General features: G+C 42.0%; 1 protein-coding gene across 1 annotated transcript in view; it reads left to right on the forward strand.

Annotated features, from left to right (window-relative positions):
• Positions 1–4,997: 4,997 nt before the first annotated feature.
• HEPHL1 (hephaestin like 1) overlaps positions 4,998–26,406 on the forward strand; it is a 32,760-nt gene continuing 11,351 nt past the window's right edge. The window contains exons 1-11 of the mRNA XM_041417065.1: positions 4,998–5,167; positions 13,540–13,784; positions 14,556–14,768; positions 16,539–16,718; positions 17,606–17,860; positions 18,932–19,100; positions 19,769–19,905; positions 20,064–20,195; positions 22,674–22,885; positions 23,358–23,508; positions 24,599–24,811. Coding sequence (XP_041272999.1) covers positions 4,998–5,167; positions 13,540–13,784; positions 14,556–14,768; positions 16,539–16,718; positions 17,606–17,860; positions 18,932–19,100; positions 19,769–19,905; positions 20,064–20,195; positions 22,674–22,885; positions 23,358–23,508; positions 24,599–24,811 — 2,077 coding nt within the window. The remainder of the gene's footprint in view (positions 5,168–13,539; positions 13,785–14,555; positions 14,769–16,538; positions 16,719–17,605; positions 17,861–18,931; positions 19,101–19,768; positions 19,906–20,063; positions 20,196–22,673; positions 22,886–23,357; positions 23,509–24,598; positions 24,812–26,406) is intronic.

A 26,406-nucleotide genomic window follows, 5' to 3' on the forward strand; every position in this document is an offset into this window, starting at 1 on the left:
TCATTTGTATAATAGGGTTAATAAACATGTTCTGTCCCACAGTGCTGACGTAATGTTAAGCTCTTTCATGTTTGTTGAGTGCTACAATACCACTCCATGGAAACTCATAAATAATGTGCCTTGAAGTTCTGTCGAGGTATTAACCTTGTTTTAACAGTGCAGATTTACATGAGTTACCACACGCAAGAAGCTTCTTAATTAGCTTCTTAAAAACTTACTTTTTTTAGCCTTGTTTTAATGGCTCTTAAGGATGAAGAATTTTTACTTGCCTGGCCTATTTAGCAATTTATTGTAATCTCCTCAAACTTATAGTTCCTCTCAGTGCACATGGCTTTCTTCTCATCACTGCATTCCTTTAGAGTCTTCAAACTGAAATATCTTTAGGGTTTTTTTACAAACATATAAATGGTTTCTCTGAAATCTAAATTAATCTATGTTATCATACTTTGTTGGTGGTGTGAGAGATACTGGGTTTGGCTCAAAACCTTGACAGAAAAGAAAGGATCTGTGTGCTGCTTCTGATACAACAGAGGCCCTTTTTATCCATTTCACATGTTGCCTTAAGATTTGCCAACAGCTGGTAATGTACCAAAGCAGCTGTTCTGCAAGGAGACTGTCCACACCGAGATGTAGAGAAAATTATTCTGCACTAATGATCTCCAGACAACCAGTGTGGTAAATGCCCAATTGTGACCCTGAGCTGGGTGCGTGGACTGAGCCCAAATGGCTGGAAGGCAACACCAGGGAGCCATGCGGGCTCTGACATGGGAATCTGGAGGGATGGGTTCAGTTTCCATCCTGCCACAAAGACTTCTGGGCAGATGTGAGTCAGGTTCACCGTGTCACATATAATATGGGATAGAGCTGCACTTCTGATGTCTTCACTGATAGTAGATCCTTGTTATTCTTGGAGTTCCAGCAGCTTTTTTGTCCTTCTAGCTCCAACAGTTTCAGTTCTCAGACTTGGAATGCCCCAGGAAAATGCTGTGTATGCCAAGGAAGCCTTTCTCACCAAAGTCCTGTGCAGAACTCTAAACAGAAATTCCGAATGCCTTTTGAGATTTCTGACCTGCCAGTGTGAACTCAAAAGATCCGTGTAATTCACATGCCACCTTGTGTGACTACCCAAGATAACGTGAGGTTTATATTCTGTTCACTACTGCTGCAACTCAGAAAGTGCAATAGAAACTGGTTTTAAGTAATATACAAAGAAACTTTTACATTTAATGTATGTTTGTGTCTGGAAAGAATGGGACAGCTGATGAAAGGAGAGGATGTCTTGATTGAAAGGCTGATGCAAAACTTAGGAGGGTTCAGTTCCCAGATGTATCACATACACTCTTTGTCACCTTGGGATAGTCACTACAGGCACAGCTCCAGGGATGGTGGCAATACTAGCTGAGGGTAATCTTATGCTGGAAACCGAGACCACTTCCCCAACCTGGATTGCAATGGTGACACAGATCAACACAGCAGAGGAACCAGGAAGGATCAGCTACGAGTGGGAACTGCTACTATCAAGAAGAAGCAGAATAGACAATCACAGAGTAGACAATCTGCATGAACATCAGCTCATCATCTGCTCAATGGAGAATCAAAGCTGGGCTTCAGTTGTAGGCAGTCTGAATAAAGTGCTCATCTATGATCTAATTTCAAGGAACTGACAAAGGTCAGCACATCCATCATCTCTCTTCACTGATCTTGCAGCCATCACAACTTAAATATTTTAATTTAATCACTAACATTAGTTAACTCAAGTCTGGGCTTTAGTGCACTAACTTAAGCTAATTCTTGCAATAATTCCTGACTTGCTTGAAAAGAAAGCTCTATTGGTCTTGCTTCGGGGCTCATTCACAAACTGGTGTTCAAGATGTTCACCCTTCGGTCCTATGAACATTGCTTCTCATTGCAAAACTTTGAAACCCAGCCATGCTCTAATTTTACCCTTCAGAGGGACAGAAAGCCTCAGATTAACCAACAGCCAACCCCTTTGCTGAAAGGATCCTGGACAAAGTGACAAATTTAATCCCATGAGCTCACTGCTGGAAGGGAGCTTCCCAGAAATTTTCCTGATGCAAGGGCAAAACAGCTGTTCTTTCATCTTTTTCTGAGTCACGCCCACAGCACCTCCCCGGAATGCAAATGTGCCTGGGTTTAATGATGTGACAAGGTAATTAAGTGTTAATGTGTGCATGCAAAGGGTATACAAGTTGCCAGATCTACTAAGTGCTGAAGCCAAGCTAAGGCGTTTACCAGACTTACAACACATTGCTGATATAGGGTGTTAATGTCTACACATTATTCCTGTTACACAAGTAAATTTTACAGTAATAGACAAATAAATTAACTTCATATTTGAATTTTAAAGAGGTATTCTAACAAGAAAGCAGCCAGGACCCAATCCTAGGTGCGTGAGAAGCAATAGAAAAACTAGGACATAGCACTATTATTATTTAAATGACCATAATGCAGTCAGATGCCAGCTCAGAATTGGACACTCCCCCTTCATATTCCCTATTAGCTTGATGCATTTGTGTTATATTAGTTCACATATACAGAGATTTAAACGTAAAACAGAATTCTTGACTTACAAAAAAGCACACGGACAGGAAGTCATAATAACACTGTCTAGATTAAATTGGCCCTGTACCCAGTCCTTAAATATCTCTAATGGCATGCAAATGGCTAATTTAAGCAATTGAACTCCACACAATCTCATTCAAAGCACACAGTGCCCTATAAATAAACATATTTCCTACTCGAATGCAAATGCTTGTTACACTGTGTCAATGAATATTTGCATAATAGCCAGGAGTTCTTGTAAATGCAGGTGCTTGAGTAACAGGTGATGAAGTTTGTAACTCCCCTGGGCTCTGGAGAGTTCCTCTGGGCAGGGGAAGTATTCCTAGGCCCTGTGAAAAGATGGCAGTGGGATCCTGTTATCTTCCAAGTGACTTCCCTTGGCCTTGTCACAGGTTTGTAGCCCAGCAGCTGGCCCGTCTGTCCCACTCCAGGGGCATGCTGGATGGCTGTGCCACGGGCTGGCAAAGCTCAGCTCAGCTCCCACTGTCGTGTTTTCTTTTGCTTTCTAATTACGCCTGTTAAAGTCACAGTGCTTTTAGTCATCCTCGTTTGAGCAAGCAACAAAGTGACACAATAAAGCAGTGGAAGAGGACTTGAGTATTTAGGAAGAGAGGATACACATTGACGTGAGAAGATAAGAGGCTGGGCACAGTGTGGTTTTGGAGCAGAAGAGTGAAGAGATCAGCAAGGTGTCCAGGAAGACTGTAGGTGCTGCCTCTGAGGATCAGGATCTCTGTACAGCACCTGTATTGCTCTGTTGCACAGCACCTGTATTGCTCTGTTGCACAACACCTGTGTTGTTCTATCACCTCCCCTCTTTCCCATTCTTCACTGATTAACTGACATGAGCAAATGAACATCAGCATGTATCAGAGAGAATTTTGGAGGCCAAGGGACTCCTACTTTTATAACTGTGTCAAGCTAACCATTTGCAGTTTGCCTGACTGTATCCTTAACCCACACATATTGGGCTTTCAATCCTCATAGCTGAAGAAGTGGAAAGCATAGCCTAAAAGCACCAAAAGCTTCTTCAGCATGATACCGCATGTGTCTGTGTGCCTTGTCTCTTGATTTAGATGAGACCTATCAAGGTCCAGGTGGCTGGAGCAAGGCTGCTGTGAACAGCACCTGGTTTTTTGAGTTGTTCTCTGTGACTTCAGAGACACCTGCACACCAATGAGGAGAGGGGAGCTCAGCACAGCTGACCATTGATGTAGCCATCACTGCCACCTGCCAGAGGGTGAATCTCACCTGACTGCCATATAAAACATCATTCACATCACTGAGCTACATCTCAGTGGACAGCATTAAACCTGTGACTTCCAAATCCGTTTCTGAAGCCTCCTGCATCCCTAGTCGTGGATAACCATTAGCTTCCGCAGGAAGAGAGGTCAGATACTTCTGGACCTGAAAGGGGAATTTCACAACTGTTAAAGCTTGCAATGAGTCTCAAGAGCTCTATTCCAGAACTGCAACTTTTTTTATACCTGTAGTCACTTAAAAATTAGGAACAGAGCTGTATGATTTTGCAAAATGTCTTGTCACCTGGATGATATTTTTGAGACATTTCCTAAGTGGTTTAAAATATTCTGTCCTATCCTATCAAGTATATGTTTACTCTGGGCTTTGCCAAGATGGTAACACAGATATCTTCTTAGAAGAGGTTAAGCTATAAAGCGAAAGAGTGATTTTCTAGAGAGCTACGTGGGCATGTTAATTGCCAAGGTTAATAAAAGGGTGATCTTGGTGTGCCTCAATTCTTAGGTGTCCAAATAGAAAGACTTTTATAAGGGCTCTAATTTTCAGGGATGCTTGTAAGAAAGTACCTCATTTTGGGCACTCTAAAACTGAATATATTCAAATCAATTGCTGTCTTAAACAGATCACAAAATTATGAGAGGTATTGGCCAATTCTTTTTCTCTCTTTGATGATGCTAGATTATACCTTAGTGTTATGTCATTAAAAAAAAATGAAGACAACAAGATGGTGTTTTTAGAAATCTCAGACATTATCAAGAAGTTAAATTTTTTTTAAACAGGGTTTTTACAAGGCTGTCAAAAACACTAGGACCTCCTCTGCCCCAATATCACCTAGTCTGGAAAAAGGAGGACTAAAAAGCATCCAGACTTCTAAACACCACCAACTGGCTCTAGCCTGGACAGGTAAGTGAGTAATTTACTCACTAACCGAAGGATTGGCAAAGGTCCTGCCATGACAGCAACCTTCTCCCTGCTCTGCATAGCCTGGCTCTCTACCTATCCCAGTCCTAACCTGCTGGAAAGGAGGAGCTTTGCTCTGTCCCTTCCTTATTTATAACTTGTTGAGAGCTGGGAGGGAGGGAGGGGTGAGCTCCCTGTAGTGCATCCTGCTGCTGCCTGCCCGTGCCAGCCTCGCACGCCAGTCACCACCACAAATGCCTCCCGCGCAGCGCGGTGGCCACCTCCGCGCCCTGGCCTTCCTCTGGCTGTGGGCACTGGTGGAAGCAAAGACCAGAACTTACTACCTTGGGATTGTGGAAGAGAACTGGGACTATGCACCATCTGGGAAAAATCTGATCACAGGGCAAAGCCTCTTAGAGGACAAGTAAGTGACTGGGGGCTTGGATAAGCTGGAGATGTACCAACAACTCCAAAACAAAATTGGTTAATGTGGTAATTTTGGCGCAAATGTCTTAAGACGGCCTTTTCCCTTGTTTTTATTCTGATGATGTTGTCATAGGTGGGAATTCAGTTTCAAGGCAAGAGTGGACTTTGATTTGTTTTCCATTGTGGTTGATTAAGAAAGGGGATAGTTAGTGTGTATTTGAAGAGGATGTTAATGAGCTGATATTTGTCAATAAAACATCAGGTATGGGCTCAAAATCCCCTATCTGTATTTCATGGAGATGCAGGTATCCCTGGGACTTGGTATCAAAAAACAAACTGCAACATTAACTAAGCACAGTCTTTGCAGTAAAACACAAAACCCTGTTTACTGGAATATTATGTAATTTTAAGTATTTCCCCTGATAAAATTTGGGAAACTTGGTAGGATACGAAATTCAGGTATGTATAGTACCTACGAATGGGATACAAGTCCCTATATCCATGCAATCTGTACAACTGTGGGGACTTCCATTTTGGAAATGTGTATAGATAAGTGCTTAGATACACAACAGTGAATGGTCAGACAGAATTCCTGGTGATCTCTGGAGCTGGGAAGTGTGGGTGAGTGCTGTGATGAATCGTGCCTTGGCCATTGAAACAGGTGTCGGTGCTCATGCCCACACGGCTGGGGCTGGCTGTGCGTTCCTCCCAGAGCAGGAGAGCTGCCTGGATGTTGGATGGAGATGGCTGCGATGCCTGGTGCTGTCTAAGGAATGATTTGGGTTGGAAGGAACCTTTAAATGCCCTCTCCTTCACCTCCCATTCCATGCTCAGGGTCATCTTCCATTAGGTCAGGTTGCTCAGAGGCACGTCCGAGCTGAATTTGAATGCTTCCAAGGATGGGGCATCCACCACCTCTCTGGGCAATGTGTGCCAGTGTTTAACCACTTTCATTGTTAAAAACTTTTTTCTTACATCTGAATTGACTCTGTTTTTGTTTAAAACCATTGCTTCTTACATCATGGGATTCAAATCCCATGTATGGGAATATTTTTAACATTTCATTGATATTTTTGACACACAGTGTATTTTGGGGATCACTCCTCAGTGTCTAGGCTTGGGATTGGAGTGGGAGCTGTGAGGAAGTGAGGAGGTCCTGGTCGCTGTACCAGGTTTGGAGGCTCACTAGGAGCTAGATGCTGCCTCCCAGAAGCTAGAAATGGAAATGTACTCTCTGACTTTTCAGGAAATCCCAAGCAAGTCTGGACATGTCTGTAGTGGTAAGTAATTTCAGAATCACTCTCAGATGAATTTCGTAAAATAAACTATTTTGTCACAAGAAGGAGATGAGAAAGAGTTTTATTTTTCAACACAAATTTATGCTTAAGCTTTTAATAGCTAGAGGTCCCAGATAGCATCCAAGTCAATAAGTATTGCATTCATAGGTAGAATTGAGGTTAATAGTATGTTCCCAGCCCATGAAAACAAGCTTTACTGGCAAAATTGTTCTTCATTTATATTAAATGCCTGAATTTCTCCCTTTCCTAGTCTTTGTAGCAGAGGATAACTTTCTCCACTCAATAAACTAGAAGATCTCTTAAGCTACATACATATAAATCCACTTCGATGGAGAGGTATTCAATAGAGAAATACCACAGAAAGATTGGAATCTGTCCTGTAAATTGTACTTGTGATGCCGTGTGCACTTTGTGCTCCCTGAACATCAAGGGGCACATTTACTTTTAAGTTTGTGACATAAATGCAATTTTTTTTACTAAATGGCAACCCAGGGATGGAAGATACCTAATGTCTTCAGTCATCATGGCAACATAATAATTACAGAATGCTAATTACAAAAGGTTTAACCACAGAGGATTTTAATCTAGAGTACACATTCAAAGCTGCGGAGATGTTTGCCACAAACTCCCTATATGCAAAATAATTAAGTGATTTTTGTTATTTTACTCCATTTTAAAGCATATTGAGTTGAGCCAGGATAAACTGCTACATTCTGGAATAATAGTGTCTGCATAAGCATGTGGGTTAAATAGTGAACCAGAAAAAGCTATTTTGACTATTCAGCTCTTTAGGATAATCTCTAATGTAAATTTAAAACAGTATAATAATGGGCTGCTTTTCAGCTAATTAATTGGTTCCTATGGATATTATAAAAAAAGTAGTTCCATAAGCAAAGTTTAAGGATCAGTTTCCAGGCAGGGGCAGGAATGCCTTTCGAGCCATCTCTGTTCTGCAAGCAGCAACACTCAGGCTCGCTGAGCCAAGCACTCCTCACCTTGTGAAGCATCCTCACAGCACCCATCTGATGGGACACCATCCCAGTTTTATTGAGAGCAAAGTGAAGATAACGAGGTTGCAGACAAGCTGATTATCTTTAAAAGAATTGGTGCATACACAAAAAGGAATGTTCCCTTTGATTCCAGCTAGCCCACAGAGATATAATCAAAACCACTTATTCCTCAGTACTTAATGAAAATCCTGAATTAGCAAGTGTGCAGTGGAAAGTGTTACATTACCTAGATCAGATAGTGACATTTAAGAGATGATTTTCAATGATGCTTGCCAAAGTCAATAACATCTTCCTCAACCTTTAGTTTTTAGTAGCAAAGAAGATAAAGGGGGCTTTGGTAGCTGAAGCATGGGGCTAGAAACCAGGTGAGCCGATTCTGGCACCAGACATGGCTATGCTGCTCAGTTTGCTGTGCTGGTGCTGAGCGAGCTGCCTTTGGAGCCAGGAATCCTAGTGCTGCATCAGAACCTTCCTGGGTGTGAGCTGAAAAGACTGTGTCTCATCAGAGCTGATTAGCCCAAATGAGCCCTGTCTTAGCAGAATTATTCTGCTTGGATGATCATTTTTTATTATGCCTTGTCTTACTGCAGTGCTCCAGAGTCAGCCTGCTGCTTGCACAGAATAAGTATCTTACTGGACATCAGTAATTGTAAAGCAAAAAGACTAATGAGGCTGTTCACCTCTTCCCTTTGTCTTGTCTAAGCTTGCGGCCTCAAGCTCTTCTACTAATTCTCATAAATTGGAGTGTTGTGAGTAAAACCAAGACATTTCATTCTCTGTTCTCCCTTCAGAAATTAAACTTACATTTTCTGGAGCACACAGGGCTTTGGAAATCGCATGTCCAGTTCATGGCCACTGATCATAGGTGACTGTGAAAGTGGTCAGCGTCCCTTCCCACCTGACATAATTTGTGGAAGAGCTGACATCATTAAACCATGCTGGACTAGACACACAGGGTGCATGTGCTGTCAGTGCTGCTGGATGTGCTGCAGATCCCAGCGAGATTTCATGGGTTAGGGCATGGGTATTGCTGATGCAGGAGGGTGAGCTTGGATGTTTTCTGCTTTCTCTAATGGGCACATGGAAAATGGCCTTTCAAGAGGAAAATATACCTAGATGTCATGGTTTGACATCCACCAGTCATTCTTTCCTCACTGAAGCTCAGCCCTCAGGATTAAAGTTTAGATGATAATCCCTTGAAATTACCTTGATACGAGTTTATATGATGGACACTTAAATCTTGCTCTGCTGCTGGTAGAAGTTAGTAAGATTTGCCTGATGGAGCAGCTCTTCCCTTCTCTTTTGGCCACCAATCCTACCTTTATTTATCTGGGCCAAGTCTTGCACCCACCAACACTAACAGGTGTTTTTTGTTAGCACAGCATCAAACACAGTTTGTGCAATTTGCCTGTGAGGAGATCCCACCCAGAGAAATGACGGTGAAACTGTCGTCACCGATGCTACACTAATGGCTGAGTCATTATGAGGCCAAATAACCCAATTGCAACAGCAGAGATGATCATTGTGGGAAGGGTCAACATCAAAAGGGTATTTGAGGTGAAATCCTGGCTCTAATGAAGCCCAAGAGGAACTTTGTTACTGACTTCAGGGGCAAGTTTATTGTAGGAGGGAAGCCATCATACCACACTAGTGACACCTCAGAGCCTCCTCTAAGATTTCATGGATTTTATTGACCTCTGTGGCTCATGTGTGTCAGAAAAAGCCTAAAAACATCCTTTGAGGGTTTGTGTCTCTGTCTTTTGAGGACACTCAACTTTGTTGTTGGACGCTTTGTGGTCAGGGTGCCATTTAGAAAGGTGAGTTGGCACCACTGGTCCCCCTTCCCTGGCCATCCCTCAAGCACAGGCATTGCACTGGCCTGGGAGTCATGGAGGTTTCTTGGAGGGTTACCTGGAACAGGTTACGTGACCCAAGGGTTAAAACAGCTGTGGTGGTCTGGAACCCTGTCCTGGCACTCTCCTGGTTTACTTCAGCCACAGGAAAAATCAGGAACTTTGAGGAAATAAAATGGTTATAAACCCAAACACAGAGTATATAAAGAGGATGGAGAGTAAGGAAGGTTTCACTATGTACAGATTTTAGAAAATAAACCCCTAAAAGTGGTTGTTTAAATGGTTATGAGTGTAAAGTCTATGGGACTTTAGTGGAACAATGACAGTAAAAAGGAATTTTGCATTTGTGTGCATTTGCACCCAGGAGTGTACAGTAGCTATGGGAATGTTCACCACAGGAGAAAATTTGGGACTCCACATCTAGTAGTTATCCTGAGTGCTGTTTTTTGGCACTCAGTGGTGATTACAGCAGCAAACAAACTCAGGAGGCTTTGAAACTGTATCTGTGAGGATCTGTCTCCAGGCTACTGAAGAGCTGTTTGCTTGGCCATGCACAAGGTGTCTTCCCATTTCTTACTACTCACTGTAACACAGTGCTCATGTAAGTATCTCTGGGAAAACATAACCTCTGTTAGGTTGTAGCCATCAGATCAAAGCTAACACAAACCCAGTAAAAAAAATTATGGCAAAAAAAGTTACGGCAAAAAAAGTTACGGCAAAACACATCTTCTGTGTGATGAAAGAAATGGGTGTAGAAATTGCACTTCACACATGGATCTTCCTGGAAATGGCAGATTGTCTGCATGTGTAGTCTTGATCTGAAGTAGAATCTATGTGACACTCGTGTTTTACTCTTTTTCTCTGAGGAAGAGTTGTATTGCTTGTCATTGCAGGGAACTGGATGTCTATAATTATGCTTACACTTCTTTTAAAAGACTAGAATTTATTCCCTGTTAATAACTCACTCTTCCACTCAGATGCATTTCCAACTTTTCTTGGAGCTTTGGAAGTGCTGAGAGGGATCAAGCACCAAAATGAAATCAGACACAGAAATGAAGTCAGGATTTGCATGTCTTTCTCAGCTGGAACAAGAATTTTTACGCCAATTTGCAAACCTGCTTATCTCTATATGTAACCTCAAGACTGGCCTGACTGCAGGAGATGAAAAAGAATTTAGGAAGTTTGCATGGGTACTGCCGCAGAGGATGGAGTATTCCCCTTTACTGTGGGAAGAAAAGCTGTTTGATTTTATGCACATGAAGTGCAGGCTGACAACGGAGTTGGAGGGAAATAGTTAAAATTTAGAGGAGCAGCTCTTACATCTGCAGAAGATCAGAAAGATGGAAGAGGTTCAGACAGAAGCATCACAAAACCACCAGGAGGATGAAGCAGTTTGAAGTGAGCAGGAGAATATGAAGAGGCAGGGAGAAGCTTTGTTTTCTTGAGACAAGAGAGGAATGACAGATAGGAAACATTTTGGCATTAGGTCCAATGTGGGTATTCCTTCTGCAAAAGGATTTTAAGCACTGTAATGTGAAGCACAGCAACACTTGTAAAGAGGCACAGAGCTACCAGCTACTTGGCAAGGCTGAGATGGACCCCCAAAATCTCCTGGAAGAAATGAGACAGCCTGGGCACCTAGAATGGGACTCAGAATAGCCTAAATGTTCTGTTTGCAGGTACTGAGGCAACGAAAAGGATGTGCTGAAAATACGTCTCTGTACACACAGAGCATCACTTACACTGTGACTGGCTGCAGCTGATACCCACTGCACCCATTTGAATAGTCCTTTCAGAAAGCTGCCGCTAAAAGACTTCTTTTCCTGACTTCTAGATGGCTTTAAGTGGGAGGCAAATGCAGATCCAGATATTATAGCTTAAGCCTAGAGGGTTTTCTCACGGTAGTTTCTTGAACTTTGATAACTAACTGGATTTTGGGATCACAATCTGTGCATTAAAAGGGGCTAGGCTCACGTGAAACGTTTAACAAATCCTGAATAAGTACATTGTTCTGGGGTACAATTCTCCTTCTTCAGAAGAGACAGTGTATCCCAGGGGTGTTATGAGAGAGTGTGCAGTGTTGTCTGGACATAAAGACACTGTCATCATGATGAAAGCATGGTGCCACTGAACGAAAATATTTGGTGGCTGGTGAAATTGGAAAAAAAAAAGATGAAAAATATCTCCTGAAAATAAGGACTTTCTGAAAAAAATGGATTTGATATTTTTCTAGAGAAAATTTCTTATAAACCATTTAAAAAATCAGTTCATAATTCGCATTAGGACATAGCCATGTGAATACATTGCCATGAGGTAAGGAAGCGCGTGCATTTACACTGCACTCCTACTGACACCACCTCCTACTCACAGCTCTTCCCCCAGGCAATAGAAGGTATCTTCTCCTTGGTGAATGTGGTGTGACTTGCCAGATCTTGCTGTGTCCACAGACTACAGACATGCTAATTCACTGAAAATTCAAATTTCCTGGCAACTCATTCCTTAACCCTGTTTTTGGGGTGTATTTATTTGGCATACATTATTCTGCAAAAAAGCAGAATGAGAAGCTTCTGTCCCTTCCCGCCCATCCTATCCCACTGTTTCTGCCCCAGCAATACTGGCAATGTTTTAACTGCTGCCAAAACTTGTGGTTTCTTATAAAGTGCACATTTCAAATGAAAAAGTGTATTTTTTGGAGGCTTTTATAGCTGGATCATTTCAGGGGTCTGGTTTTTTTTTGAGTAGTGATTGTGGAGGTGTAATGACCACAAGTGGGGGATGTTGTGTGTTATGGCGTCATAGAAAGCACAGAATCATAGAAAGGTTTGGGTAGAGGGAGAAGTGGATGTTGTGGTGAAGAGCTTAAAGCAAATCTTGCCTTTCAACTTATGTGACATCCTCCACTTTGGTTGTTTGCACTTCACAAAAGAATCTAAACAAAATTGGTGAAGCAAGTGAACTGACCAGTCAAAGTCTCATAATAAATAAAAAATTGCTTTATTTCTGCCAGTGATACTTCAGGAAAATTTAGCTCAACTTTTTGACGAGTTTTTTAGAAAACATGAAAGTTCAATCAATCTTCAGGGGATAAAAAAGCTCATGGTCAATTACGGTGAAATCGGTCATAAAACCTCCTGCTTGCTGTGTAGCAAAGGGTCTAATTTCTGCCTTCATTGAGTGTTATAATTAGGGATGAAGATTGTCTGTCATATTTACCAGCTGTAACATGGAGAGAATTAAAAAATGGATTTTATGTCATCACAGATAGGATGAACTGGGTCATCAGTATGATGTTATAGTTAAAAGGGCAAAATTCATTCCCAGATATGTAAGAAATATTGACTGGGAGCTTCTCTGACCCTAGCTGGAATAGGGTCCCTACTTGTCTATTGTGTGAGTTCTTTTGTTCAGACTTCAGAGATAGAGAAATATTTGCTTTCAAAAGAGAGCTTTGCGTAAGATTTGTTGCCTAAAGAGTGCCAGTGTGCTTGGTTTGTCCAGAAGAAGGGTAGGAGGCAATTTAGTCAATTAATTAAAACTTATGCAAGTGTCTGCATAAAAAAGAAGTTTTTGATGGTATGTGGCTCTTTTGATCTGAGAGAGAACTTGTCTGGAACCAGTGGTAGGAATGTGGAGCTGGATGATATTAGACTGCAAATGCAATTTAGGCTTCGAAAGGAGCAGGTATTTAAAAGTTATAATATGTTAACCACTGACCATATGGTGGGTTGCCCATCACTTGAAGTTGCTATAAACATAGACTCTGGAATGTGGAAGCTGTACATTTCATGCAAAACACATTTAATGCTACTCTTCCAGGGAGTCAAGCTGGTTGATTAGAATCTCTCTTATTGGCTTTTGAAAAACCTTAATTTGGTTTTATTTTCCTTCTGAAGAGTCATGCTTTCAGAGGTGAGGTTTCAAACCTTCAAAAGAGGGAGAAGCTGTTAAAATTGAGCAGCTTGAGGCTTGAGTGGCTGGTCCTGAATGAAGGCTTGGAGCAACTGTGCTAAAGACCAGACCTGCAAGTGGGATGGTTGGTACTGGCTTGGGCCCTGCCAGGCCTGTCCTGATGTACTCCTGAGCTTTAATTCAATTCCAACAGCCATGAGATATGTCCCAGGGAAATATTTATCTGCACTGCAAGCACCAATTGTTTGATCAGTTCTTAAGATAGGTTTACTGTCTCAAACTTTCCCTTCCCGACACCAGGTTTGCAAGCGTGTATGCAACAAGAGGAGCCAACCGGATAGGACGTGTGTACAAAAAAGCTATTTTTAGGCAATTCACAGATGACACTTACTCCCAGGAGATCCCCAAAGCAGCATGGTTGGGCTTCCTTGGCCCAGTCCTGAAGGCAGAAGAAGAGGATGTCTTTATCATCCATCTGAAAAACTTTGCTTCCCGCCCATACTCTGTGCACCCACATGGGGTCTTCTATGACAAGGACTCTGAAGGTAAAATCTGGCCTGCCTTTTCCTCTCTTTTTCTCTGGAGTAGCAAATATCGTGGCTACAAGTCTGTCCCAGTATTTATTGTTATTGACATTGACATCAGAGGACTTTAGATCACCCTCTCATAAGCTCATCAGTAATTGCAGCTGATGACTAAAACCAGGAACAGGTGCATCTCAAAACTTTTTGCCACAAACTTTTGACACCTGGGATAAATCCAGTACTGAAACAGGTTAGATGGGTCTTTTTGCCTGAATTATTTTTCTGAATCATAGCTCACCAAAACATCTCCCCTCCTTCCTTCTGCCTCTGGTCTATTTTAATAGATGGAGTTCTTGCAACTAAATGTTTTCCTCTCTTTTAGCCTATAACAGACATGATCTAATTTTCAGAATCCCAGACCTATGCATGCGTATTTTTGTTAGAGAATTGCGTGGATGTGCCTACAGTCAGTATTTCCTGTGAAAAAATACACACTGTTAGATGACAAAATTCTAGATGACTGATAAGAGTGAAGAGACTAGGAAGAAATGGAGCCTGTTAATGCATTTTTAAAGGTTTATCTACCAATAAAAAATGGATTTTAACTCCCAATATATTTGTGGTGAGATTGACAGAAATTCTGAGTTTTTTCAAAATTTCTCAATGATTCTGTATTTGTGAATGCTGCTATTATTTTATAAATACCAGTTAAAATAGAATAAATTACACATTTATTTAACAAAAGCAACTAGGGGATGGCTAAAGTCTTCCTTTTTCCTTTTTATGTATTAGGAGCACTTTACCCTGATGGAACTGGCGGTAAAAGCAAAGAGGACGACTTTGTTGTTCCCGGTGGAAATTACACATACACATGGCCAGTAAGGAAAGATTATTCCCCAACTTTGGCAGACTCAAACTGCTTGACTTGGATTTACCATTCTCACATTGACACACCAAGAGATATTGCATCTGGTTTAATTGGGCCTCTGCTGGTGTGTAAAAAAGGTACTGAGCTAGAAACACTGATAGAGCAAGCCCCTCTGCCAAGCTTGGCATCTTAACAGTCATTTTTGCTTACAGGTTTAAACATGATGGTCTAGAGTCTATCCCTACATAGCCCATAAAAAGGGGCAAGGAATAGATGGGCCATTCCAGGAGCATCCCAGGGTAGGTATTGTAGCTCTGGGACAACCCCCTTCCTGCTCCCCTTTGGCTTCAGGATAGATTTGCCTCGGCTGGTGGAGGGACTGCAGCATGCTCTGAGACCATCCCGTCGTGGCAGAGACCAAAATTTAGTATTCCCAAACTGGGGAAATTTGAGGATGAGCAAAGGACTTACTGCTCAGGAAATCAAATTAGAGCTGGGTGGGTGGATTTGGCATTAGCATTTACATATTCAAAAGCATAATCTTTTGTAATTTTTTCCACATAGAGAGTATGTATTTACTTTTGTTTACAATTTATATCTCACAATCTTATGGGGATGTGCATAGAACAGCCTGTCCTGTGTATTTTATAGCCACCTAATGTTGTGCTGGAGCCATCATGAACCAGCCCTCTCCTCTTCATCAGCTGAGTCATTGCCCATTCTTCCCCTGGGCACATGTAACTCTGCCATCTCTTTTCAGTAACTCCCAGAGTTCAAAATCAGCCCTGATTTCATATGCAGTACTTCTAAGTGAAGTAGGTTCTATATATGAAGAAGAAAAAGACTTTAATGTGGAAAATACAGGCCTGGTTTCCAGCTTAACTCACACAATTAAAATGTCTCAGACTTATATTCTCCTCGAGAGCCTTTGAAATCCACAGAACTGAATATGTAACACTGAGCTGATAACTACAAGATAACACATGAAGCTAGGAGACAGCATATTCCAAACAATCCTAGCCTGAAAGGCCAGATTATCTCCATGTTTGGCCTTGAATTCATGAAGTTGGATATCTACATTATGTAGTCCTCCAGCTGGTGGTGGTGGACACAGGACTGAGAGCAAGACTCTGAGCTTCCCTCCGAGAAGGCAGAGGAAGGAAAAGTTTTCATGGGATCAGAGATGGATTGATTGGAATGAAATCTACACCTGGCAGTGGATAATAACAGACTACTCAGTATCACCAGTCCTATGGTCTCAGGTTGCTCCCCAAAATAGATACAAGGATAAAGATGTTGAACTTAGCTGGAATAAATTTTGTTCATGCTGTCTTCAGCCTTTTAAAATTTAACTATCTAGTCCTGGATAACTCTCATGGATTCCTTGTCAGTCTGTGAAGAATGAGCCACATTTAGAGGGCCACTCTGGGGATGTGGTTCAGTATTCACTTCAGTGCAACAGAAATGCAGGCTACCACTCATCACTCCTTAATTCCTTGTCAAAAAAACCATGAATCACTGGTTTCTGGATAGATCCAGCTCATGACCTGGCTCACTGTGCAGGAACACAGATGCTCACTGACACTGACTAAGGGACAGGGTTGGATGCGATGGGGAAATGGGACAACAGGTACTGGCAGGTGCTTGTGCCCATGTCAGACCAATGAGATACTGAAATATCAACTTAACTTAGCTTAGCTTTGCCTTCTGGAGGCACTCATCTGTTCAAAATCTGTTGGAGGGGGGTCAAAATGCCTTAGAAGAGCAAAATTAAGTGAAATTCATCCTGCCCTACAGACTGTGGGCAAAGAACTGTATTTCCTCAAGTGTGCCAAGGTTATTGTCATTTTTAAATTCAATCCTGTCCCAGGCTTTTTTTATCACTTTCCTTTTCGTTTGCAATTTAGGAACTGCTGATGAGACCACAATAGAAGGGACTGGTGCTGCTAATGCTTTTGCCCTGATGTTTAGCATTGTAGATGAAAACTTCAGCTGGTACCTCGATGAGAATATAAACACCTTCTGCTTAGAACCAGACACAGTTGACAAAGAGGATGAAGGTTTCCAGACCAGCAATCGAATGCATGGTGAGAAGGACTTTTGAGTCAATGGTGGTCTACAGCAGTGGCCAGGCTCTTTTCAATTCAGTAGGACTTTCTGTCCCCTGTGATGTCTCTCCTTTATCTGTGTCAGCAAGGAATGGGTCAGAATGTTGAAGTACTGTGTTGATAAAAACCTCTCCCTAGAAACAGCATGACACTTGCAGAAAGGAGATTTGGCTTTCATGCCCAGCTCTGACATTTGTTTAGCATTTTATCTTAGGCAACAGATTTTTGTCCAGCTGTGAAACGAGCAAAGAAAGCTGCAGAGCAGTTTGAGGTGTGTGTATTGAAAGAATTCTCAAAAGGCTTGTGGATGGTGGGCTGGCTGGCATAACCACTCCTGCCCTTCAGAGATATATTGGCCAAAGGTACTTTGTGTTATTTGGACATTTTGTGTAAGTAGTCAATTCCAGATATTTCTGTATATTTTGTTTGTTACAGGGAGCCTAGGAAATAAAATATTTTGCAAAATATGAGTCTCATTCTCCTAGCATCTTGATACATTATCAGATGTAGAAGTTAAGGAAGACAGAAGCTGACTTCACTGATTTGGCTGATAAAATTTTCAAACCTAAATTGCTTGAGCCTGGCATATAATGGTATATTTATGACATAGGACAAGAGGAAATATATTTCAGCCATGCTAAATAGTTGCAGAACAAGTTAACTTCATTATCAGGCCTTTATGGTGATGACTTGGCCTTTGCAACATCTTGATATTACCCAGGATGTTTTTCACAGACACAGACAGAGAACTGGGGACATTTGATCATACAGAACAGTACGACATATGTTCAAAATGCTACTCCTTAGAAATGGGCCAGAGGCACTTTTCTTTCACCTCTCATAAAGTCTCATCCTTTTGTTTTTAGCTATTAACGGTTACATATATGGCAATCTCCCCGGCTTGGAGATGTGTGCTGACACTTCCATGTCCTGGCACTTGTTTGGCATGGGAAGCGAGATAGACATCCACGCTGCTTATTTCTACGGCCACACGTTCACCAGCAGAGACCAGAGAGCAGATGTGGTCGGTCTCTTTCCAGCGACATTCATCACGGCGGAGATGACTCCTGGCAGCCCCGGGAGGTGGCTGATAACGTGCCAGGTCAATGAGCACCTCCGAGGTACGCTGCCATGAGACCTCCCTCATCAGCCTCTGTTATGTTTGGAAGAGAAAACTGGGAGATGTTTCCAGGGGAAGCAGGATTTGACACTTTTTTTGTGTGACTTTGGAACAATTTGCAACTCTTTCACCAGATAAACATCATGGTCGTGAGTTTAGTCACCAGAAATTATACGTGTTGGCCAAATCTTCAGCTAGTATAAATGACTTGGCCATGTAACTCATGTAAGGAAGACTTGCTAGACCCAGCACTGTCACTACGATTCCTAGTTAAACCTGAGATTTTGATGAGCAACGAGAGGAGTTTTCAACACCAATTTTCAACACAGTTTTTTTGTTGTAGATAAGTACTTACACATAAAAAAAAATCATGCCAGCTGAACACTTAATAGCTTTTTGCTTTATGGAAATCAGGCAAAACTTGGCAGTGTTTTCAGAAACCATTATGTGAAGGACTTTGATGGTGATGTTGTGATATTTGTGTGGCGCAAGACCCCAAAAGCATGTATCATAAACTAGGTGTCATGGCAGCAGGCAGTGTGTAATTATCATAGCAGAGACGAGTTGGGAGAAGTTTTACACATTGATTCCAGTGGGGCTTACATCAGGCAAAACAGACTCAATTCTGGCAAGCAACAAATAGCTTCAGCAGAAACCAGTCTGTATTTCAGTGGAAGCCAGGGGAAGATTATGCTATTTGGCAGATATCTGGAGGCACTCTGACCTCCAAAATCATTCTACCATCCTTATGCAGATTAAGAAATTGAGTAAATAAGTCCACTAAAGAGTGTCATTGATGTTTATGTGTTTCACCTACTGCATAAAGTCACCTTTTTTTTTTAAATTGCATAAAGTCACCTTTTTTTTTAAATTGCATAAATTCACCTTGCAAAGAAAGGGTGTTAGTACCTGGCCCATTGTAGGCAGAGAATGTATTCTGAAATAGAAATTTACTGTAGTAATTGCTTCCAATCCATGTAGCTCCCAGAGAAGTTTGAATGTGCATTTGTATCCATGAGATTGCTGAATCTGCAGGTGGTCAGGGACTTCTCCAGACTCTTTCTTCTCCCAGGTGGCATGGAGGCTCTATATGATGTTCAGATCTGCCAGAAAAACCTGTCTCATTCTTCACCAATCAATCATAAGAGAAGATATTACATTGCTGCTGAAGAAGTGCTCTGGAATTATGGACCTGACGGTTATGATAAATTCACTGGGCAGGGTTTGAACGCCACTGGCAGGTAAGATTTCTTGTCAACTCCCATTGTGCTTTAATTTCAGGAGTCTGACACTGCCCCAGTGATTCACATGGGGTAGGTCCTGTGCTGTCATTAATTTTAATTGGAAGGGGCAGGGAGGAATGGATTTAAACAGCCTTGTCAGGAAGCTAGATGCATAACTGCGATGCTTCAAGGTGCCTTCTGGAAGCACTTATCTTACTCAATTAAATCCATGCGGAAAGTGAGGCCAAGTTCAACACAGTTAATGACCCTTCATTGAGACTCTTCAGGCAGCTTTCACACTTACAATCAGTGCAGTTCAGAGGTGCCACAGTGGCAGAATTTCCCCCCCTGATATTACTGATTGAGACAAATTGCATTACAGTGTTTCCCAGAAAAGCCAACAATGATTAGACACACATTGTGCACAATTCTTGCCCAAAGGTAAGTTGATATAGATGTCTCCCTAAGTAAATCAGGGTATAACATAAAAGTCTAATGTACAATGAATGCTCATTTGTTGGCTAATTCAAACCAGTAATATATTTCTTCATGTGCCAGGAAAGTGTATGGAGATTAGTAACTTGGGGGGTCATTTATCCTGTGTCTGGAGTAATAACTTTATCTGAAATGAAGGGTTCTGCTTAAACCTTCAGTTATTTAACCAGTCCGATTTGCTAATTCCACAGTGAATCTGCAACATATTTCACGCAAGGGACTGACAGAATAGGAGGGCAATACTGGAAAGTTCACTATGTGGGATATACTGATGCAACATTCACTAAGAAGACCTGGTCAGAGGACATGAAGCACCTGGGAATACTTGGTACAGTGAATATTTTCCCCTCCTGTCATAACATCAGGTTTGAATGTAGAACCATCTGGACTGAGAGGGAAATTTAGTGCATGCAGCTCTCTCTTCTTTTGGTGGAAATGTGCTGGAGAGCTGTCCTTCTAATACCTTCCCTCACTCTGTTTTTTAAGGCCCTGTTATAAAAGCTGAAGTGGGAGATACAGTGCTGGTTACTTTTGCCAACAAAGCCAGAAGAAGCTATAGCATTATGGCCCATGGTGTAAGCTTCAGCAAGCTGTCGGAAGGTGCTCCCTACTTAGATGGTAAGTTTTGGCTGCACTACTGGATCTTCATCTCTAGAATGCTTGAGTCAAAAAATCTGCTGCTGAGCTCTGCAGGTTTGCCCTTTTGTGGATGCTAAGGCACAGAAAGGAGGATTTGGTTAGTTTGCATCTACCCTTCATGTCACAACTGATGGGACTCCACAGTCTGCAAATGTGATGGTTCTTCTCCTTGGATATGTGCCAGACAAGATATCTAAAACTAGCTGAGCCCTATGTTGAACAAAAGTCACAAGCACAATCCAATTTCTCTTGGTTCAAATCTAATATTGCTCCATTTCAAGGAGTGGATGACCTCTGCACATGCTCCAGAATTATAACTCTTAGGATCTGGAATGATGGCCCTGCTGAGTCTTTGGCTACAGCTATCCACATGTTCTCAGCTGTATAGCTCCCAGTTCTCTAATCCAGGCTGGCCATTGCCCTTGCTTTACTGTCAGGATAGTCACTTTCAAAGGCAGCTTTTATCTGATTTCCCTGGAACACAGCAGTGATATCACACAGCAGTGATAATCCTTATTAATTCTCATAAATACATAAATGCTGAAATGGAGCATTTATTAAATTCTTCCTCTCATTTCGTGCAAGAACACAGTCTTATCATCTAAGTATAACAACTGAATGTTAAATATCATGTTAATTGGTAGGCACCTTTTACAGTCAGTGACAAGAAAGCCCTCTGGAAATGTGATTCTGTCTCCACCAACCAAAGTCTAGAGTTCGAGTTAGGGACTAAGCTTGAGATGGTCCAGTTAGGGTGAGATGAATTCCATTCATAGCATCTGCAGAGATAATGCTGTGGTCTCTGAAAAAGTGCATTTTCAGCACTGAAAAGGAATGTAGTTTTCTTGTTGCCTAAATTGCTTTGTTTCCACTACAACGCATCAAAAGAAACTCATAGGACATAATCCCTCTTTTGAAAATTGTGCTGAGACAGAATTAGGTCAACATGTAAAACTCATCATAAAATAAGATCAATGCAAAAGGCTTTATGAAATTGTTGTCTCTTGTTCCCAACCTTGTAACTCAACAAATTTGCCAGGAGGCAAAACATAAAAAAACAACTGGTTAAAGTTCAGCCTTGAAGTTATCTGCACAGATCCTAGTGCCACCCATGCCAGAGATAGCTCTCCAATGGCTTGCAGAGCTGCTGTGCTTTCATTTAACAATCCCTGGTAATTGTGCCCTTCAGCACTCCACACTTCAGTGTGTAGCAAAATCAACCCAAAACCTACAATTCAGCAGCCACGTGAGCTGGCACACCTCTGGGTCTTTAGAGAGAAACCTGACTCCAGATTAATCAATAATCTGTCTGCCCCTTCTTCTCTCCTTTTAACTCTTGTGCCGTGGATTTCCATTCCATCTGTCTACAGGTGTATACATGCAGAAATCCTGTAGGTATATATGCAGAGCCTGTAGGCTTATGCTGAGGGTAAATAATTTTTCAGAGGTTGTGCATTGTCTTAAGTGCAGATTACTCACATGAAAATACTGTAAATAAAAATACATCTAGAGATATCTGCAGATATATGTTTGGGGTTTTTTCAGTGCTCTCAGGAAATACCTTTGCATGTTGCATTTGGCACTTGTCAGTCTCAGTGGGCTTCTGATTCCAAGTCAAAATGAGTTTGCCTCATTGAGGACTGTTGCAGGATGAATCCAGTAGTATTGGATACTGTGGAAGCTATAGTCTGTTTTCTATTGCAGTTTGCAGCAAATAGCTGTTCTCAGATGTAATACTGCTATTTTCACTTGTGTCTAAGTTTCTAAGATTTTTTTGGAGTACTAGAGACTGAGTGTGCTGAGAAAATGTAGGCAATGGATGCTTAAGTGTAGAAGACAATCTAAATCCACCCTTTACATAGCAGCAGACAATGGCCCAAATCCTTTAAAAGGAACCTCCAACAAAGAACAATATCATCCACTCTCTGGAGGTGCTGACAAAGGCTCCTGTGCATTGCTACAGAATCAAAAAGAAACAATTACCAGGATCAGATTTGTTTTGAATTTCTAAAGAGCCACAGCTCCAGCTCTGCTCACTAATGTAATTGATTTGTTGGCACTTAATGAGAAGCAGAGTCTGAGTTTGTGCCACAGATGAATTCCATGACAGGGCACGTAAGTTACAAACATTGGAGGAAGCCATTTAAGCACCAGGATGAGCTCTGCGTGTCTTGTCTGATTGAATCCAGATAATCCAACGTAGCGTCGGAAGGTGTCTGAGTGGAGCAGCTAAACTTGTTCTGCGGGGAATTGGCTTGGTTGTCCCATGGCACGGGACTCGGGTGAGATGATCTCATGGCACAGCTGCCCAAACTATGGAATGGTGCTAGAGCTGTGGTGGCAAGGGGGAGCTTCTCTGCAGAAATCTGTAGCTATGCCTGACTTCCATCTAACTCTCTTAGTCAGGAAGACAAAGCCTTCCTGTAATCTTGGTGCATCTCAACTTTGTCTCTACAGGCTACCTGAAGCCAGGAGCCCATGTCAAGCCAGGTGAAACCTTCACCTACAAATGGAGGGTGCCTGAAAATGGAGGTCCAACAGAGAGTGACCCCCCGTGCCTGACCTACCTGTACTACTCAGCCACCGATGCTGTCAAGGACACCAACTCTGGCCTCGTGGGACCTTTGCTGATCTGTCAGAAGAACACCCTGAACCATGACGGGACACAGGTGCCCAACAGGAATATCTGCTTGTCCCTGAGAGCAGGGTGGTGCACTGGGGGTTCCCATACAGGCAATTTGCCCAGTTCCCAACTCAGCTTACAGAGATTAAACAGAGATTAAACAAATGTCACTCCTCAGGGTAAAAGCTAATCTAAGGGGATGGTTAAGAAGACAAAATCACCATTCCCTAATACCCTGGTTCTTCCCTAGCTTTTCTGTCTTTTGCATGAAATAATAACTCTTTTCACACCACACAATGGACACTTTATTCATCCTTCTGGCTGATGAAAAGGTGCCAATTCCTGTCTCTATGCAGACTTAGAAAGAAGGTGGCTTCAGGGAAAAGAAAGCTTTGTTATAAAAACCTATTCATTTTTATTGAGTAGCCTTTTTTTTTTTTTTTTTTTTTTTTTTTTTTTTTTTTTTTTTTTTTTCCCCAAAAAAAAAGTTAATGTCTTGTCTTCATTCTCGTCAACAGAAAGGAATAGACAGGGAATTTTACCTCCTCTTTTCAATCTTTGATGAGAATGACAGCTGGTATCTGAACAAGAATATTGAAGCATTTACTGGAGACCCTTCAAAAGTGGATGAAACTGATGCTGATTTCATGGAATCCAACAAAATGCATGGTACAAAATATCTAATATCTGCTAATGACATCTTTTATTCAATCATATTAGGAAGATGAGTTGGCAGGTTTTATCATCATTCATAGCTTTCTGCACTGCACTGGAGAGTGAGCTGGAAAGCTGTCAGTCAGCTTATGGCCAGCTCCTTATGCCCTTGGAGTGCATGCTGAAACCCCAGTCACAGCAGCAGTGAGTGCATCCATCTACCAACTACATCTGGAAAAAGGGAACAGAGCAGTGGTTTGAGATGCAATACTTAGTTCTGTAAAAAGGCACAGTGCCAGAGACAGGTGCAGAAGAAGCCAATGTTCACTAGTGTTTTAAATTTCACTGCTGGCCTTGGCACTGACTGATGCAGTAAAATCTACCTGCTCTGCTCTGCTGTCTCCCCTTTGGGCAGTGACCACATCTGGAACAGGAGACCCAAAGACTAGGGGTATGGCCAGAAATGTTTCACAACATCATTTCTGGATGCAAGTATCAGACTTCAGCACGGATCTCCACCCTGGGATGACAGACTTGAGCAAATCACATAACCTACCTTTGCTTTAGATAGATATTGTTAGAGAACTCTGGGGCTTTCTGGACCTGTCTATTTTATTCTTCTTCTGTGAGATGGATCTCATACTGAAGGTTTGTTCTTTTATAGCATCTTTCAGACATTGATCACAGAGAACATTTGAGGATTAGGGAGTTTTGCCTTATAACACCCTTGTAACTCAGACTCTTTATGGCTCTCTCCATAGCCTTAATGATGTGGTTATACATTCTCCAGGCTGAAAGGAGGTACCAAATTTGTACACTTGGCTGCTGTCTGGGAGGTACACTCAAAAGCTCAGAGGAGCTACATGACAATAGCAGAGAGCTATTACAAGATTTTACAGGCTAAAACCAAAGAGGCAGAAATTCTGTGTTTATAGGAATAGCACTTAGATGTTAATTTGGTGTCCTCCAAACCTACTTTTGCTTCACAAAATGCCCCTTTAGCGACTTGCTGAGTCGTGAGTCTTTCGCCAGGTGGGTGGTAGGAGGCTCTGTGATGCATTCCTGTGGCCTTGCTGCTAACCAGGATTTTTTCCTTCTTCTCCAGCTGTCAATGGCTACTTGTATGGCAATCTGCCAGGCCTGACCATGTGCAAGAATGACAAGGTCTCCTGGCACCTCATTGGGCTGGGCAGTCACTACGACATGCACGGGGTTCATTTCCAAGGAAACACCATCGACTTGAGAGGGACGACAAGGGATGGGCTGGCCTTGTTTCCTCATTTATCAGGGACAGCACTAATGCAGCCAGACCGTGTGGGTACGTTAATGAACTTATTTTGGTTGTGTGGCGCTTGCAGATACCAGTGAGCCAAAACAACATACAGTGAGATGCTCTGCTCCGCACAAGGAGGCTGAAAGCAAGGAGAGACCCTGGGGACCCAGCATAGCTGAGAATTCAGGCTGGATTACTTTTCTGAGAAGGTGTATACATGGTGCATGTGCACCAAAAAACAGAGGCTTTAATGACCTGGGGACGGGCAGAGCAGCAGGCAGAGAGCCAACAGGATGCTCATAGAATTTTATAATTCTCCAAACAGACTGTTTTTGGAAAAGCAAATTCACTGTCATGTGGATAGTCAGCATCATTTAAGGTATTTTAAGACTTCAACAAAAGCTTTTCAGTAATAGTCAGTCTTTAGGAGCTTTTTCAGAAGCTTATACATTAAAGGTACTTTTAAATCTCATGGGTAATCCAGTGATTCATACTTCAAACTAGGAGAGTGTGAGTTGTTTGCTGGAGACACCAAATAATCTTCATACTATAAAGTACAACATTACCTTGCTTTGCATTGGTGCAACTCTGTTTAAATTAACAGAGTCATCAGGGTTGTGCAAGGCTATGCCAAGGGCCATCCATGGCCAGGGCACCTGATAGAAATGTACATTGGAGTTGTGTATGTGCCAGGTTAGACCTAAGTTGCAGATGCTGTAAGACAACGGAAATTTTTCTTACACAAATCCCAAACATTTCCACTATCTGTCATGAATTGCACTATAGGACTCACACAAAACAATTATTCTAAGAGATTATTAATTTTTGGCTAACTTTCTACCAGCAATAAGGGAAATAGAATGAATTACCAGATATTTACGATTATCAATGCATGTGATTTTATTTTAATTACATGTTATTTTATCTTTTTCATCACTTTTGCCTCTGAAACACAGGAAATTGACTGAGATCTAGTCTGGACAGAGCTATACTTCTAATTTTGGTTCTATCACTGACTCACATACAAAGCAGCTGTGAAAGTGCTTTCCTCCTTCACACAGTGCTAGCAGGTGGAGCTGTACAGGACAACATCACGGTCCGCTCCTGTTTGAGTAAATGGGCAGGAGAGAAGGAGAGTAAAAATACTAAAATCTGCCCATGAACATGCCAAAATATGCTCCCACAATCACTACCATCTTTGACCGCCAGAGCTGCCAAAAAAAAAAAAAAGGGCCCATGGTGGCTTGGCCTTTCATGGAGGGAGTGCAAAGAGTCAGAAAGTTACAGTTTATCTCGACTGTGCATATGGATACATGGTTATAAGCAGGCATTCCTGTATTGTGGGTCTGTATCTGTATTGCAGAGCCCTTCATCAGCCTGATGACACCAGACAAACTGCAGGGGCTCCGTGGAGAATCCCTTGCACTGAAGGCTGGTGCAGTGGCTCTATGGTCAGGGACAAGGAGCCAGCATCTCTGAAACACACCCTGTGTTTCTCCATGCCTTTATTGAGTGTTGCAATGAATGCTTCCTCCTCCTCTTCTTGTGTTCCTCGTGGGCATGTCTGCAGCATGGGCTCGCTGGCAGGGAGGGCTTGCTGGCAAGCTGATTCCTGCTGCCAGACATCTAAGTGCTTTTCA

Source organism: Onychostruthus taczanowskii, unplaced genomic scaffold, assembly GCF_017590055.1.
Source record: "Onychostruthus taczanowskii isolate IOZ18803 unplaced genomic scaffold, ASM1759005v1 scaffold54, whole genome shotgun sequence".
NCBI classification, from domain to species: Eukaryota; Metazoa; Chordata; class Aves; order Passeriformes; family Passeridae; genus Onychostruthus; species Onychostruthus taczanowskii.